This window comes from Schistocerca gregaria, chromosome 7, assembly GCF_023897955.1.
Source record: "Schistocerca gregaria isolate iqSchGreg1 chromosome 7, iqSchGreg1.2, whole genome shotgun sequence".
Lineage (NCBI taxonomy): Eukaryota > Metazoa > Arthropoda > Insecta > Orthoptera > Acrididae > Schistocerca > Schistocerca gregaria.
This window is the reverse complement of record NC_064926.1, coordinates 379,665,838-379,682,860: the sequence shown is the minus strand read 5'-3', so window position 1 is coordinate 379,682,860 and position 17,023 is coordinate 379,665,838. Positions and strand designations below refer to the sequence as shown.

The 17,023-nt window shown below is 37.7% G+C and overlaps 1 protein-coding gene across 1 annotated transcript in view; it reads left to right on the top strand.

Moving 5' to 3' along the window:
* LOC126281788 (myotubularin-related protein 10-B) overlaps window positions 1-17,023 on the top strand; it is a 122,724-nt gene that overhangs the window by 35,133 nt on the left and 70,568 nt on the right. Inside the window, exons 8-9 of the mRNA XM_049981001.1 lie at window positions 5,161-5,306; window positions 16,501-16,647. Coding sequence (XP_049836958.1) covers window positions 5,161-5,306; window positions 16,501-16,647 — 293 coding nt within the window. The remainder of the gene's footprint in view (window positions 1-5,160; window positions 5,307-16,500; window positions 16,648-17,023) is intronic.

Here is a 17,023-nt window from a genome sequence, read left to right as displayed (position 1 = left end):
ATGAAAATCAACAAAAGCAAAACAAGGATAATGGAATGTAGTCAAATTAAGATGAGTGATGCTGAGGGAATTAGATTAGGAAATGAGACACTTCAAGTAGTAAAGGAGTTTTGCTATTTAGGGAGCAAAATAACTGATGATGGTCGAAGTAGAGAGGGTATAAAATGTAGACTGGCAATGGCAAGGAAAGCGTTTCTGACTTAGAGAAAGTTGTTAACATCGAATATAGATTTATGTATCAGGAAGTCGTTTCTGAAAGTATTTGAATGGAGTGTAGCCATGTATGGAAGTGAAACATGGACGGTAACTAGTTTGGACAAGAAGAGAATAGAAGCTTTCGAATTGTGGTGCTACAGAAGAATGCTGAAGATAAGGTGGATAGATCACGTAACTAATGAGGAGGTATCGAATAGGATTGGGGAGAAGAGAAGTTTGTGGCACAGCTTGACTAGAAGAAGGGATAAGTTGGTAGGACATGTTTTGAGGCATCAAGGGATCACAAATTTAGCATTGGAGGGCAGTGTGGAGGGTAAAAATCGTAGAGGGAGAACAAGAGATGAATACACTAAGCAGATTCAGAAGGATGTAGGTTGCAGTAGGTACTGGGAGATGAAGAACCTTGCACAGGATAGAGTAGCTTGGAGAGCTGCATCAAACCAGTCTCAGGACTGAAGACAACAACAACATATATGATTAAAAAAAGTTAGCCTGTAATGCAGTTTTGCGCATAAGTGACTGAGTAATACTAAAGGAAATAATATAGGAAAAAAATCAGATACACATTTTTGAGGCATTATGCTTGCCTTTGTCTGTAAAATTATTAATTTATAAAATCCAGTCGTGAAAATTTATCTATGTGACAATTATCAAGTGGCATACTGTGAATTTCAACAATAGAGTGTAAGTGGTATTTACGTGGCTCTTACATCATGCCATGGCAGTTAGGCAATAAAATAACTTTCAAATAACAACATATTACCTACAGTGTGCTTCAGAACATATCAAAGAGTAAAATATATCTGACTTCTATGTGTGGCAGTATCACATCTGTTTGTTGGATATTTTAGCTACAAGAATGGGTCTACATTAATTAGGAACAAAACTGTGATAATCCTGTTTTGCCACTCCAACCACACTGCACATCACCACCTGCACCCTAACAGAAAGTGAGGCACAGGCTCACTTCGTTATGTGCAACTTGCCTACACTGATGCTTAGTAGCTTATGTCTGACCGCCAAGTCGTAGCACGGTCGACTGTTAAAGGAAGCATTGCATCAAGGGCAACATGTACAGTCGCAGACAGCACCACCTTGAGAAACTGACTAAAAACCTATATTATTTAATCCTAGAGGTGGATGCACTTATTTTCGTTCTGTTGTGATTTCGCCCTCTTTTCTCTAATCTTAGGCCTCTCGGTACCTCCTCGGACTTAGCATGGATAGTACTTGTCTTCATTTGGAACTTCTGCTTCTACATCTACATACATACATACATACATACATACATATATAGTCCGCAAGCCACCACATGGTGTGTGGTGGAGAGTACCTAGTACCATTACTAGTCGCTTCCACTCACAAATACAGCAAGAGAAAAACGACTGTCTACATGACTCCACATGAGCTTTGATCTCTTTACTCTTATCTTCAAGGTGCTGACACAAAATATATGTTGTTTGATGGCTTGGAGGCGTAGCATGAGAATTTCAGAAACTGCGTTATTTATCGGATGTTCAGGAATTGCTGTGGTGAGTGGCTTCAACATGATACGAAACCAAGGTGAAACAACGTCCAGACTTTCGTGGGGTTGGGCAGCCATCCCTCATTACAGATGTCAGACGTCATAGGCTGCGCCGATGGGTAAAATAGGACAGGTGGTGAACTGTGGTGGAACTAACATGAGACTTTAATGCCGGGTGGATACGAGTGTGTCTGAAAACGCAGTGCACTTAACATTCCTAACGATGGGCCTCTGCAGCCAATGACCCATGCATGTGCCAATGTTAACATCACGACATCAGCAATTAAGCCTGAAATGGGCACGTGACCCTCGGCACTGGATGTTACAATTGTTGCAAAACATTGCATGGTCTGATGAATCTAAATACCTTCATCATCATGCCAATGGAAGGGCACATATCTGTCATCTTCCAGGGGAACAGCTCCTTAACATCTGTACTGCAGGACAGAGACAAGCTGGCGGCAGCTCCATTATGCTCTGGGGAACATTCATGTGGCATTCATGGGTCCAGGGGAGCTCTTGCAAGGCACGATGACAGCCGAAGAGTATTGTTCACTGCTTGCAGATGACATACACCCCTTCATGACGATTATGTTTCCCAACAGCAGTGGCATTTTTCAGCAAGAGAATGCACCATGTCACAAAGCCAGGAGTGTGATGGAGTGGTTCGAGGAACACATTGGTGGGATCCAAGTGTCGTTGATCAAGTATCAAGATTCTGGTTCACTGGCATGTCTGGTGGCCAAAGATAGTTTGTGAGATTGAACATTTAATTGCTGCTGGCCCTAAATGTTTAGGTCGTTGCACAGCAGTGTTATTCTCTGTGGACAGAGCCCTCACCAGCAAGGGAGCGTGTCGAACTAGATTCCATGGGCACCTTTTGGATGCTTACAGGTTGGTGGTCGTAGGTGCCTACTCGATTTCCATGCATGGCAAACTACCATGTGTGGGCCCTAACCTGGATTTTCCCCACTGAAGGTCTCCCTTGCAGCATAATGACAGACAGCAGGTCACAGTTTATCTCTCAAATTTTCAAGATTTTTGTGCTCAACATAGTGTCCATGACGTCAGAGCACCCTCCTTTCACCCTCAGTCGAAAGGGGAGGCAGAACACCTTGCATGGACTCTTAAGACAAATGAAGTAGTACATTGAAGATGCCCTAGTGAAAGATGCACTTCTCTAATGGTTTTTCCAGCCCTATGCACCAATGTCAGGGCCCGGGTGTGGACGAAATTCAGCAGGAAATGGTGGTGCCAAATGGTCAGCAGATTCCGTACCAGCCAATTCTTACTCCTACCCTCCAAGGCACCGGATTTCTTTGTGGATCGAGCTCCAGTATCAGCATCCATGGTCATCTGCCTGTGTTGGAGCCATCACTGTCAGGCTGATTTTTGGACTGTGGTGGAAGGACGCTGGGTTTGCACCATCTCACAGTCACCCTGCCAAGGGGAAAGAATTGTGGAAACCTTCTTTTACCATTCCGATTACACCAACACCTCACCGGTCATTACCATAACAGTACGCGAGCTGCTGGCTCAACTCATTAAGATTCAGCTCATTGGCACCCAGCAGCTCAGATCTGGCCACCAGTCAGTGGCATTATCAAACATCAAAGGTAGCATTGCATCAAGATTGGCACATGTAGCCGATGGACAGGGCCACCTTGCGGAACAGACTAGCTAGGTACAATATAATCCCGGAGCAGAATGCACTCATTCTCATTCAGTTATTGTTTGTTCCCATCCTAACTTGGCTCTACTTTCGAGACTCTCCATACCTAACTGGACTCAACCTGTCGTACTTGGACTTTGTATGGAACTTCTAAAAAGTTTTCTCATTAAAGGGATTTTGATATTATAGGTGCATTTATTTTTATGTGTAGTTACTTCAAAGACTATGCGTATCATAAAAATTGCATAAATTATAAATGCTGTTACTGTTTTTATCATCTTTTACATAAATTGCATCAAACCACTGCGCGTGTGCATTGTATATATGGCAGATGAGGCTGTTGATGGAAAAAACACATGCACAGATTGTATTTTTCATGTGCTATCATCAAAGGTCATACACTACAGAGTAAACATGTGCTGTATGATTAACTTAGTATCATTTCTAAATTAGTTGACAAACATTCTGTGTTAGAATACAACTATATGAGTTAGGAAGGGAATGGGAACTTTATTTAAGATGTGGTGTAATAGAATATAAGTCATCAGCTTTAAAATACTTTAGAGTAACTTGATTGCTCTTAAAATCCAGCAAATGTGGCAGTAATAATCATATATACCACATTACTCATGCATTCATTGTAACAGAGGTACTGAATATGAATACAATTGCATGTACAGACAATATAAACACTGTAAACTGCATAATAAAACTGTAAGGTACTAAGCCTCATCCACAATGAAGTTTCAGTGGCTGCAGTGATACTGTTCGCTCTTTCCCACTGTCTCATAGTCTGTTACACGCAGATAAGAACTGCCTCCTGATTCATCTACTTGGAAAGATTATTCAGGAACTTGACTGAATATAGTATGGAAATTGATGCCATTTTATGTGGTTACTACTATCATGAGTCTTGCTCGTAAGTGTGACAGTGTATCAGAAGTCATTCATTTTGAAAACTTTCTTTGATCCCTAATAGTTATATGCTTATTCATAACCAATTTACCAAACAGTTACAAATAGTACTTAAATATTATATAACAAACACTTCTGAAAACCGTGATCTACACAGGGCTGGTTCAAGAACTTTTATCCGCACAAGCTACTTATTATTTGGCGTCCCCCCCCCCCCCCCCCCCCCCCGCCTCTCCATTTCCCTTGTATGCTTACTCATCACTTATTCATTGCCATATACACTGATACACTGCATACGAATCTTGCACTTCCACTCAGCTTAGTACCCCATGTGGCCAACACTAGTTGTGACATGTCCTGTAGAGAAAACTTATAGTTTTGGTGTCCCTCTCAGCTCTGTGCCTCAAATGGCAGCTTGTGTTACTTGGGCATTAAGCTGGCCCTGGATCTATAATAGTTCTGTCATTTCTGGACCAACTACAACTTCTGTAAAATGTTGACAATGAAATTTTTAGCCTGGTGCATACAGTTCTAGCAGAAATTTGTTGGTAAGCAAATTAGTATCAATATATTTGTTACCAAAGTATAAAATTTGAGTTTCCAAAGTCATCTTAAAAGGCATCCACTACTAAATATTGGATGCTAATATTATGATATGTGCCCAGTTTATTGTTTACTCTCCTCACTTTTGATGTCAGTTGATAGCGTAAAAGAATTGTTGCATTTGGTTTACAATGATATTTATTAACATTTTAATTTTGTACTGAGGTTTATGCTATTTCATCTGTTTATTAGTAATAATTCATACAATCTCGTATTACATTACATTTAGAACTCAAGAAAATATAATGCTGGAGCAAGTTCGCAAGTCTCATCCTGGACGACGAGTACCACATGTGCTGGAGCTATCACGGGAAGTTCCCACTCCAAAGGAACTGCAGATAAGTTATTGTAAATTGCGAGAACTTTGTACACCAGGTGTGTATAATTGTTTGTCAGCAATCTACTTTTTGTAACAGCACATGACTTTTTCATTCTACTGAAAGCCAACCTATAATTGAATGTGATCATAACAGTAATAAATTCTCTCTCTCTCTCTCTCTCTCTTTCGCCACCCCTCACACACACACACACACACACACACACACACACACACACACACACACACACTGCACACATTGTAACGTGTAGGACATGCTTGCATGCATGCATGCATTTCATTTCATTGTATTTTTGCATGTCAGTTGTGATGCATTTATACAATTTTGGAGTTGAATTTAGCCTTTATGTGCTTGATTAGAGAGATAATTGCATGCACAGAAAATTAATAACTAGCAAATATAGCAGAAATTAGCAGAAAATTTAGGAATAAAAGAAGACCACTCACTGAACAGCGGAAACCTAGAGTCGTCGACAGGCACACACAGAAGGGAGAGAAAACTTGCTAGATTTTGGAACAAATCATTTGCAGAGCTAGAGATCACACCCCCCTCCCCCCCTCTTTTTCACACACACACACACACACACACACACACACACACCTGTGCAACTAAATTCTAGCCCTATGTAAAATCACTGAGTATATCAAAGGCTTTCATCCAGTCACTCATAAGAATAAGAATAAGAATAAGAATCTTTATTAGTCGTTCAGTATTTTCTTATACAATGGGCTTCGTCAATAAGTTCAAATGCAGTATAAAGATCTATATATTCTCATAACAATGTATAAATAAATCATATGAAATTTAGTGTAGTACAATAGCACACATTTGGAATTTTATATATTATTAATTTTACAATAAAAAGGAAAACATTATACAGATTTATATTAAGCAGGGAGTATTCACGTTGATGACACTATGTCATTATCATATACATGTTGATAACACTATGTCACTATCCTAAGCTGTTGATACAAATTTAGGTCCTACTACAGGCAGAGGTACCTTTCTCTATGCCAAAACAGCAAATCTGCCATATTACAGTCTTTAAATTCATCAACTGAGTAAAATGCTTTACCTTTGAGCCATTGACCCAGTGTTCTCTTGAATTTACTTTTAGATACTGTTTGTATAATTTTAGAGAGCACATTTAACAGTTCGAGGCCTACATATTTATAACTATTATGTATATTAAAAACAAAGATTCCAAGACTTACCGAGCGGGAAAGCGCCGGTAGACAGGCACAATAAAATAACACACAAACACACACACAAAAATTACGAGCTTTCGCAACCAGCGGTTGCTTCGTCAGGAAAGAGGGAAGGAGAAGGAAAGATGAAAGGATGTGGGTTTTAACGGAGAGGGTAAGGAGCCATTCCAATCCCGGGAGCGGAAAGACTTACCTTAGGGGGAAAAAAGGATAGGTATATACTCGCGCACACACACACACACACACACACACACACACACACACACACACACACACACACACACACACCCATCCATACATATACAGACACAAGCAGACATATTATGTTTCGTAGACAGTCTAGAGTATGGCAGATCAATTGTGTGGTTTCGTCTTGTATTGTGGGCGTGGACAGATGACCTAAGGGGATATTGAGCTATGTTTTCTTTTACATGTAGTAAGCAATAATAAATGTACAAACAAGGAACTGTCATGATGTTAAGTTTTATGAAATGTTCCCTGCATGTATCCCTAGGAGATAAACCCACTATTCATCGAAGAGCTTTTTTTTGCCATCTGAAAATGGATATTGAATTGGGAGAATTTCCTCAGAGCAGAATACCATATTAAAGATGGGGTTGGATATAAGCAAAATATGAATGCAGCAGTAAGTTTTGGCTGACATTACTCCTAAGCTTATGAAGTAGGAACATAGCACATGCAAGTTTAGAACAGACGTATGTGATATGTTTATCCCAGCTAAGTTTCTGGTCAATCATCATTCCTAGCAGTTTAACGGACTTATTTTCTTTGTTTGATACCTTCAAATTAAGGAATATTTCCTCAGTTTTTGTTTCATTTATGAATAGGGAGTTTGCACTAAACCAATGAACCGATTTTTTAAATATTATATTATTTTTTTCTCGTACAGATTCAAGAGTCTGTCCTGAATTGATAAGAGTTGTATCATCTGCATAGAAGACTGTTTTACAGGGTAAATACTGTGGCATATCATTAACATACACTACAAACAGGAAGGGCCCAAGTATGGAGCCCTGTGACACACCTCTCTTTATTGTTTGAGCGTTTGACAGCTGCCCGTTTACACTAACAAATAGTACTCTGTTGCTTAAGTAGGATTCCAATAATTTCAGGGTGTACTCTTCCATGCCGTAGTGTCTTAATTTCATGATCAAAGTACTATGAGATACAGTGTGATGTGTGAGATAAGATGGCGCCGATAGGTCAGTGTAATAGTGCAGCTCTCTCAAAAAAGCAATCGTTTAGCAGTGCAATGTGCAAGGAATGTAAAAAACGTGTTGTAAAAGGAATTCTGTGCGTAAAGTGTCGCTTCTGGCTACATGAAAAGTGTGCAAAATTGAACTTAAAATTCATAAATGATGATTTCTTGTGGTGCTGCCAGGATTGTTTACGGACCTGTTTAAGTGAAGAAAAGGCTGATCTCCAAAGTGAAATGTCTGCAAAAGAAACTGTTATTCAAGTGCTGCGGAAAGAAATTGAATTCCTCAAGGACAACTTGTTAGCGTTACAAAACGAAAACAGCGAACTTCTGCGCCAAAAAGTCTGTGACTGCGGGGACTACATCGCCAGAAACGATGAAAATCGGCGGATGCGGAGTGATACAAGTTGTGTTTCAATAAACGGAAATAAGGCACCCTGTGAAACAATAAAAGGGCAACCAGAAGTATTGACGCTTAGAAACGAATATGTGGATCTTATTCGTGAAGAAAACTGCGATCCGAACAAATCCCGAAAAATGATCGAAGCAAACAATGAAGCACGCCATTTGCGGAGGGATACAAATACGAGTTCCCTGCAAGACAAGCACTTCACGTCACGTAAATTAAAGCAAAGTGCAGACTCAGTAGGCATAAATACTACGTACAAATGGACAAGTGAGAAGTTCGAGAACAGAAGATGTCATAATAATAAAAATGTAGCTGAAAAGGAATTTCTCATAATTGGCGATTCCATATTGAAGAATGTCGTAGTGCCAGCCTGTGAAGTTGAAGTTCGCCCAGGAATTAGGTCCCATCAGCTCAGTAACTATTTTAAAAACATTACAAATTCAAGAGAAAACATCGAAAAAGAAGCGAACAAAAATTACAAAGCCGTTTTCATCCATGTTGGGACAAACTCCCTCCGAGGATACAGCGAAGAGGAAATCATTAACGAATCAAGAAATATAATCCGATCAGCCAGAAAAATTTAGCCCGCTACCAGGATAGTGGTCAGCGGAATCGTAAACAGGAGGTCGGTGATGACAGTTATATCAATCGAATCAACTGCAGAATAAATGAGTGCTGTGACAGACTAGGTGCTATATTTATAGACTCAAATAAGTTTTTGGGCAAGGAATGCCTAGCCAAGGATGGACTGCATCTAAATAGACTAGGATCGATGACCCTAAGCAAAATGTTTATGGATGTTTGCAAAATCATTAAAACTAAGGGAAACTAATATTTACTGGAGGGGATGTAAAAGAAAAATGCGTGTTAGCTGAAAAGAAAACTGCTGAAGTATGTCTTCGAAAATGTATGCTTAATACCATTAAAACAAGCGAAAATCCTTATTTGATGCACTGGAATATAAATGGCTTAAATTCTAAATCTTCCAGTAGCCTAGGCTACAAACTCGATGAGTTACAAATCCTTCTCTCAGAATGTAAAAACATAAAAATTATTTGTTTAAATGAGCATTGGCTTAGCTCTAATACAATAAATATTTTAAATAAAATTGAAAATTTCAATGTTGCAAGCAGCTATTGCAGGGAGAAAAAATCTCACGGAGGTTGCTGCATACTCCTGGACTCTTCTATAAGCTATGAAGCGAAAACAGATTTTAATTTTTTAAATGAAGATTGTATATTCGAAAGTTGTTGCATAGAACTTAAAGACCTTAATATGTTAATTATTTCAATTTATAGGATTCCAGACAGGGCTTTAGTGACACCATTCCTCTCTGAATTCCAGTGCTTGCTAAACAAACTAAAGAAAGAAAAGAAGAAAAAAATTGTAATAGCAGCAGATTTTAATATAAACATTGCAAATGACAATAAAGAATCAACAAAATTTATTGATTCAATTAAAAAGTCTGGTTTTAAACTAAATTTTTCGGAGTCCACCAGAGAAAATATTCACTCAGCAACATGCATCGACAACATTGTAACAAATTATAACTTTGATAATGTAAATAAATTCTGTCTAGACTTAGGTCTATCTGATCACTCTGCCTTGTTTGTGTCACTACCAAAAACTGACAAACATAATATAAAGAAGACTTGTATCAAAAGGAGTTTCAATAAAACAAATATTGAAATATTCTATGAAAAACTAAGTAAAGTTAAGTGGTGTTTCAGGGATGGTGATTCAACAAATGAAAACTTTAGTACATTCTTAAACAGTTTTATTGAAGTATTTAATGAAACTTTCCCGCCAAGATCATATTGCAACAAAACATCAAGTAAGATAAAATGGATCACACCAGGAATAAAAATATCGAGTGAGAGGAAAAGGAAGCTACACAATCAACTGAAGTACAACAAAGATCCTGATTTTGTAAAATATGTTAGAAACTATAAAACTATTTTCAAAAAAGTTGTGAAAGCTTCAAAACAAATGGCAAATAACAAATTCATTCTAGGGCAGAAAAATAAAACAAGGGCAGTATGGTCTGTAGTTAAGTCTGAATTAGGTGTCCAAACCCATAAACAAGATATCTCAGAAATCAAACTTAAGGAAAAATTGGTTGTAAATCCAGCTCAAATATCTGAGTGCTTCAATGAATACTTTATAAATGTAGCACAATCTGATTTAGACATAGCAAATTATGAGCAGAAAGTAAATAGTTTTGGGTTAAAAGACAATACCACTGAATCTCTTAAAAAATTCAACACAGTCTCAGCAAAACTTGTTGAAAATATCATACTTTCCTTGAAAGACAAAAACTCGGCTGGCTGGGATGGGATACCCACCAAAATAATTAAAAAAGTTTACAACATAATAGCTCATCCTCTCTCTCTCATAATAAACAAATCCTTTGAAGACGGTTACTTCCCTGATCTCTTGAAATATGCGGAAGTAAAACCATTGTATAAAAAAGGTTCAAAAGATGATATGGGAAATTATCGCCCCATCTCTATACTTCCTGTCATATCAAAAATATTTGAAAAAATTGCTGCTTTACAGATACAAAGCTTCATCACACAGAATGATATCATTTCACCAAACCAATTTGGCTTCCAACAAGGCAAAAACACAGTAGATGCAATAAATGAGTTTATTGAAAAAATTACTTCATCACTAGATAGGAAAGCTAAGGTCGCAGGAATATTTTGTGATCTTACAAAAGCATTCGACTCTGTAAACCATGCCCTCATGCTTTTCAAACTCAACAGGTATGGAATAAGGGATATTGCTTTGAAATGGTTTGAATCATACCTCTCGGAGAGGAAGCAAAGGGTAATAATCACATCAAATGGAGCAGATTACTTCTCAGAGTGGAAAACTGTCACACAAGGTGTTCCTCAAGGCTCAATTCTTGGACCCATTTTATTCTTGTTCTATGTAAATGACTTGCCTCTCAATATAAATACTCATTTAACTTTGTTTGCAGATGATACTTCTGCCCTAATTGAAAATGAAAATTCTGAAAATGTACCACATTGTGTCATGAATACGTTAAGAAACCTGGAAACATGGTTCAGTCTAAATGGCTTAAGGCTAAACATTTCAAAAACCCACATGATGAGTTTTAAATCCAAAAAGTCAAAAACTGAAGAAATCTGTATCACTCACAACAATCAAAAAATGAAAGAACTTGACTCAGTCAGGTTCCTGGGAATAAACTTAGACAAAACTTTGAGCTGGAATTCTCATATAGAATATCTAGCAAATAAATGAAACAGCCTTGCTTTTGCAATGGAAATTTTAGCCTGTGCCACTGATATGGCCACCAGGAAAATAGCGTATTATAGCTACTTCGAATCAGTTATTCGATATGGCATAATTTTTTGGGGAAACTCTGGAAACGTTACACGGATCTTAAAATTGCAAAAAAGAATCGTTCGCAACATGTGCTCTGCACAGCCGAGGGCATCATGTAGACCATTATTTAGAGATCTAAAAATATTAACTGTTCCCTCTCTATACATCCTTGAGGTGATTCTTTTCCTACGCAGGAGAGCTGATCTATTCAAAAAAAAATCATTTTGAACACTCGTATGACACGAGACATAAAGAAAACTTTATGCTCACCTCTCATCGCTTAAAACTGTGTGCTCAGACTCCTCAGTATATAGCCATGAAAATTCACAACTCTATAAAAGGGTGTGGCATGATGAGTATGAAGGTAAATATTTTAAAAAGCAAGTTACACGATTTTCTAATTAAACGATGCTACTACTCTGTGGAAGATTTCATGAAGGATGAAGTGATACTTTGAGCTGGATCCCTCAAATGGAATAAAAATTTCTGATAGTTATAGTAGATGTAAATGCTATAAGTTTGACAAATTATAAGTAAGTAAATTCTTCACAAAGTATTACTGTAAGTATGACAAAATTGTAAATAAGCTAATTGTAACCTTGACGTGTCTCCTGTACATCAGACATATGTTCTGAAATATTGTACGTTATGAGATAAATAAAACACATTTTACATTTAACATTTGTCAAATGCTTTACTCAGGTCTAGGAGAGTAGCACAGGAGATTAGTTTATTTTCAAAGCAATCATATATATCGCTAACAATATTTTCAACTGCTTTAACTGTGGATAGTTTAGACCTGAATCCATACTGTGAGTTACTTAACAAATTATTCCTCTCAAAATAGTTATTTGTTTGTTGGTGAACAAAGTCTTCGGTTATTTTAGATATTATTGGGATTAATGAGATAGGGTGATAGTTACTTGGATTTGATTTATCTCCTTTCTTAAATATGGGAATAGTTACTGCTATTTTCAAACAGTCGGGGAATATCGCTTGCTGTAATATATGGTTAATGAGAGTGGTTAGAGGGGGCAGAAGATCACTTGATATCTTCTTTATGACAAAGTTTGATAGACCATAGAAGTCCTCTGCTCTGGAACTACTTAGTTTGCCTATTGCTTTGCTTACATCATTTTCAGTTACTGTTGCCCAGCAGAAACTGAAAATTATGTTAGCAAAGCAATAGGCAAACTAAGTAGTTCCAGAGCAGACGACTTCTATGGTCTATCAAACTTTGTCATAAAGAAGATATCAAGTGATCTTCTGCCCCCTCTAACCACTCTCATTGACCAGAACAGGGTGGAAGTTGAAGACAGAAAATGAAAGCCGAAGTTTTAAATTTTGTGTTTAAGAAATTGTTCATGCAGGAGAATCATACAAAGCATACCATTGTTTTACTATCGCAAGGAGTCCCATATGGGTATCATAGCAACAAGTATCCCTGGCATAGAGACACAACTGAAGAGTTGAAAATAAATAAGTTGCCAGGTCTGGATGAAATCCCACTTTGGTTTTACAAAAGAGTACTCTGCAGCATTGGCTCCATACCTAGCTTGTACTAATTGTGAGTCTCTTGCCCAGTGCAAAGTCCCAAGTAACTGGAAAAAGGCACATTTGACTCTGTATACAAGAAGGGTAAAAGAATGGTCCTGCAAAATTTGGACAGATTTCCTTAGCATTGGTTTGCTGCAGAGTTCTAGAACATATTCAGAGTTCAAATATAATAAATTTCCTAGAGGCCAAAAAGCTCATGCCAATGAATCAGCACAAATTTAGAAAACATCACATGCGTGAAACTCAGCTTGCATTTTCTTACATGACATACTACGAGCTATGGATGAAGGGCAGCAGACATATTCCATATTTCTAGATTTCTGAAAAGCATTTGATGTGGTTGCCCACTGCAGACTGTTAACGAATATATGAGTGTATGGAATAAGTCCCCAGTATGTTGTCCTCAATGGTGAGTGTTCATGCGAGGCAAGGGTGTTGTCACAAGTGCCCCAGAGAATTGTGGTAGACCCGCTATTATTTTCTAGATGAATAAACGATCTGGTGGACAGGGTGGGCAGATATCTGTTGTTTTTTTGTTGATGATTCTGTGGTGTGTGGAAAGGTATTGAAGATGAGTGACTGTAAGATGATACAAGATAACTTAGACAAAATTTGTAGTTGGTGTGATGATTGATAGCTGGCTCTAAATGTAGAAAAATGTAAGTTAATGAGGATGAGTAGGAAAAACAAATCCACTATGTTAGAGTACAGCTTTACTAATGTCCTACTTCACACAGTCACATCATTTAAATATCTGGGCACAACGTTGCAAAGTGATATGAAGCTCTGTTAGAGCTGCCGATTGCCTAGGGAGAACTATCCATGACAAAAATCTTCCATCTGGTGAGCAAGATGTATGAGACAGGTGAAATACCCTCAGACCTCAAGAAGAATATAATAATCTCAATTCCATAGAAAGTAGGTGCTGAAAGGTGTGAAAAAGTATCAGTTTAACAAGTCGTGGCTGCAAAATACTAACACGAATCCTTTACAGAAGAATGGAAAAACTTGTAGAAGCCGACCTAGGGATAGATCATTTTGGATTCTGGAGAAATGTATGAACACACAAGGCAATAAGACCCAATGACTTCTCATAGAAGATAGATTAAGGGAAGGCAAACCTATGTTTGTAGCATTGGTAGACTTAGAGAAAGCTTTTGACAATGTTGACTGGAATATATTGTTAAAAACAGTCTTGGTTGCAATTTTAGTAGTAGTATTGGACTGGAAGAATTTCTATTGACTGGATACTCTCTTTCAAATTCTAAAGGTGGAAGGGGTAAAATACAGGGTGTGAAAGGCTATTTACAATTTGTACAGAAACGAGATGGCAGTTATGAAGGTCGAGGGGCACGAAAGGGAAACAGTGGTTGAGAAGGGAGTGAGAAGGTTCTAGCGTATCCCCGATGTTCAACCTGTATATTGAGCAAGCAGTAAAGGAAACAAAAGATAAAAAAAATGGAGCAGGAATTAAAGTCCAGGGGGAAGAAATTAAAACTTTAAGGTTTGCCGATGACATAATTTTGTCAGAGACAGAAAAATACTTGGAAGAGGAATTGAATGTAATGGACAGTGTATTGAAAGGAGGATATAAGATGAACATCAACAAAAGCAAAATGGAATGCAGTCAAATTAAATCAGGAGGTGCAAGATAATCAGATTATGAAATGATACGCTTAAAGTAGTAAATGAGTTTTTCTTTTCGGGAAGCAAAATAACTGATGATGGTCGAAGTATGGATGATATAAGATGTAGACTGGCAAAGGTGAGATAAGCATTTCTGAAGAAGAGAGATTTGTTGACATTGAGTACAGATTTAAGTGTCAGGAAATCCTCCTTGAATTTTATGGAGTGTAGCCTTGTATGGAAGTGAAACGTGGACAATAAACAGTGTAGACAATAAGAGAATAGCAGTTTTTGAAATGAGGTGCTACAGAAAAATGCTGAAAATTAGATAGGTAGATCATGTAACTAATGAGGAGGTACTTAACAGAATTGTGGAGAAGAGAAATTTGTGGTACAACCTGACCAAAAGAGGGGATCTGTTTGTAGGTCACAGTCTGAGTCATCATGGGAGCACCAATTTAGTACTGGAAGGAGGCGTGTAGTGTAAAAATCACAGAGTGAGACCAAGAGACGAATATAGTAAGCAGATGCAGAGGGATGTTGGTTGCTGTAGTTACTCAGAGATGAAGAGGCTTGCACAGGATAAACTAGCATGGAGAGCTGCTTCAAACCAGTCTCTGAACTCAAGACCACAACAAAACACCTTACTAACATGTTACGTAAGGACCAAGAAATTAGGGCTTATAAGGAGCATATTGACAGTTGTTTTTTTCTTGATCTGTCTGCTAGTGAAACAAATAAGGAAATGACTAGTGATGGTAAGGGATACCCTCTGCCATGCAAGATATGATGGCGTGTGAAGTATGTGTGTAGATGTAGACAGGGGTACAGTGTGTGAGTAGATGTACTCCAATTCGACAAAGGATTTAGTCCATAAGCTAGCAAGTGTTGTGTGTGTGTGTGTGTGTGTGTGTGTGTGTGTGTGTGTGTGTGTGTGTGTGTGTGCGCGCTATCGATAACAACACTTTTGTTGTTCGGTGTGAAGTGTCCTATACTCCTATCATGTTTACATTAAAGCTCATTCAGTTTGTGGCTGATAAGACTCCCTACACTTTTTAAATGTTAAGAATGAATTGGAACCAAAGATTTTGAGTGTTTTGATTGATAAGGTATCGAATCTATTTTTGAAAGCAGTATCATGAATGTGTTAGCTGTTACTGGTGACCCTACTGAAAGCCATCATTGAAACGATCTTATGGTTTGCTAGACATTATAAGCAAATGACAATGACTTTGTGTTTAATTGCTTCCTGTAATTGTTTGGTAGTACAGGCTCAATTGTGAATTCATCATGCAAACAACTGGTGAACACACGTCAGAAAATCAATAATGATCGGCGAAAGCTTTATGTTATATCCTCATTATATTGAAAACATTTATCTTCTTTAATGTTTTGGCCAAAGAAAGTTCTGTAGTAGGAACTACTAATTTCTCACCTTCCCCTGAAGAAGTATAAATCTGATTATGTTGAATATAGTGGCTTGTAATCTGAGCAGTTTATCTCATCAGCCAACAAGCTTTTATGTATGAATGAAAAGCGCAACAAAATTGTTTTATGCATCATTTTAACTTACCTTCTGGATTATTTAACAGTGTTACCATTATCTGCAAAGTATTAAAAGTTTGTTCATTGATGTATTAACTCATGTTTTGTAAATACAAGGACCATACATGGTTGAGTATCGTATAGTTTATGTTCATCCAGTCCTTCTGACTGGAGTTTGTGTTGGTTTTATGGTACATTCTAAATAGAAAAGTAAATGTTTTAATCATTGGTATGCCACAATGTAAATACTGTGCTTTCTTGACTGCGTTCGTCTAACTTCAAATTTGAACAGACTATTTTCTTTTAGAAACCATTCGTCAGTTGTGGGTACAAGACAGCCACTTCATGTCGCAACTGGAATTAACACGGTGGTTGCACAGTGTGTCTCTGTGTTTGTGCAAAGCATCGGAGGCAGCAACTCATCTTTTAAAAGGATTCACAGTGGTTCTTCAGGGTGAGTTTTAGCACTTTTGTACATATCTGTTCTACAGATCATCTTCCACCAACACTGTGTAAAAGATTTCGTGTTCGTACTCATTGACATGATATCACTGTGTCCAAATTTCTTTTATCGGCATAGTCCATATCAATTGAGGCAGGCTAGGAAAAAATCTTACCTTCATAGTCTCAGATGTTATTGAATCTAGCATATATTAAAATGAAGAACTAATTAAGGAACATGTTCATGTTTATATACTCCAAAATAAAATCTGCTCCGAGATAAAGCCCTAAAAGTAACACTGCACAAACCATTTTGAAGATGTGACATTTAGAAAAAAAAAATTTAAATGCTGTATCTCTGGAACAGTTCTAGATTTTTTTATTTTTAT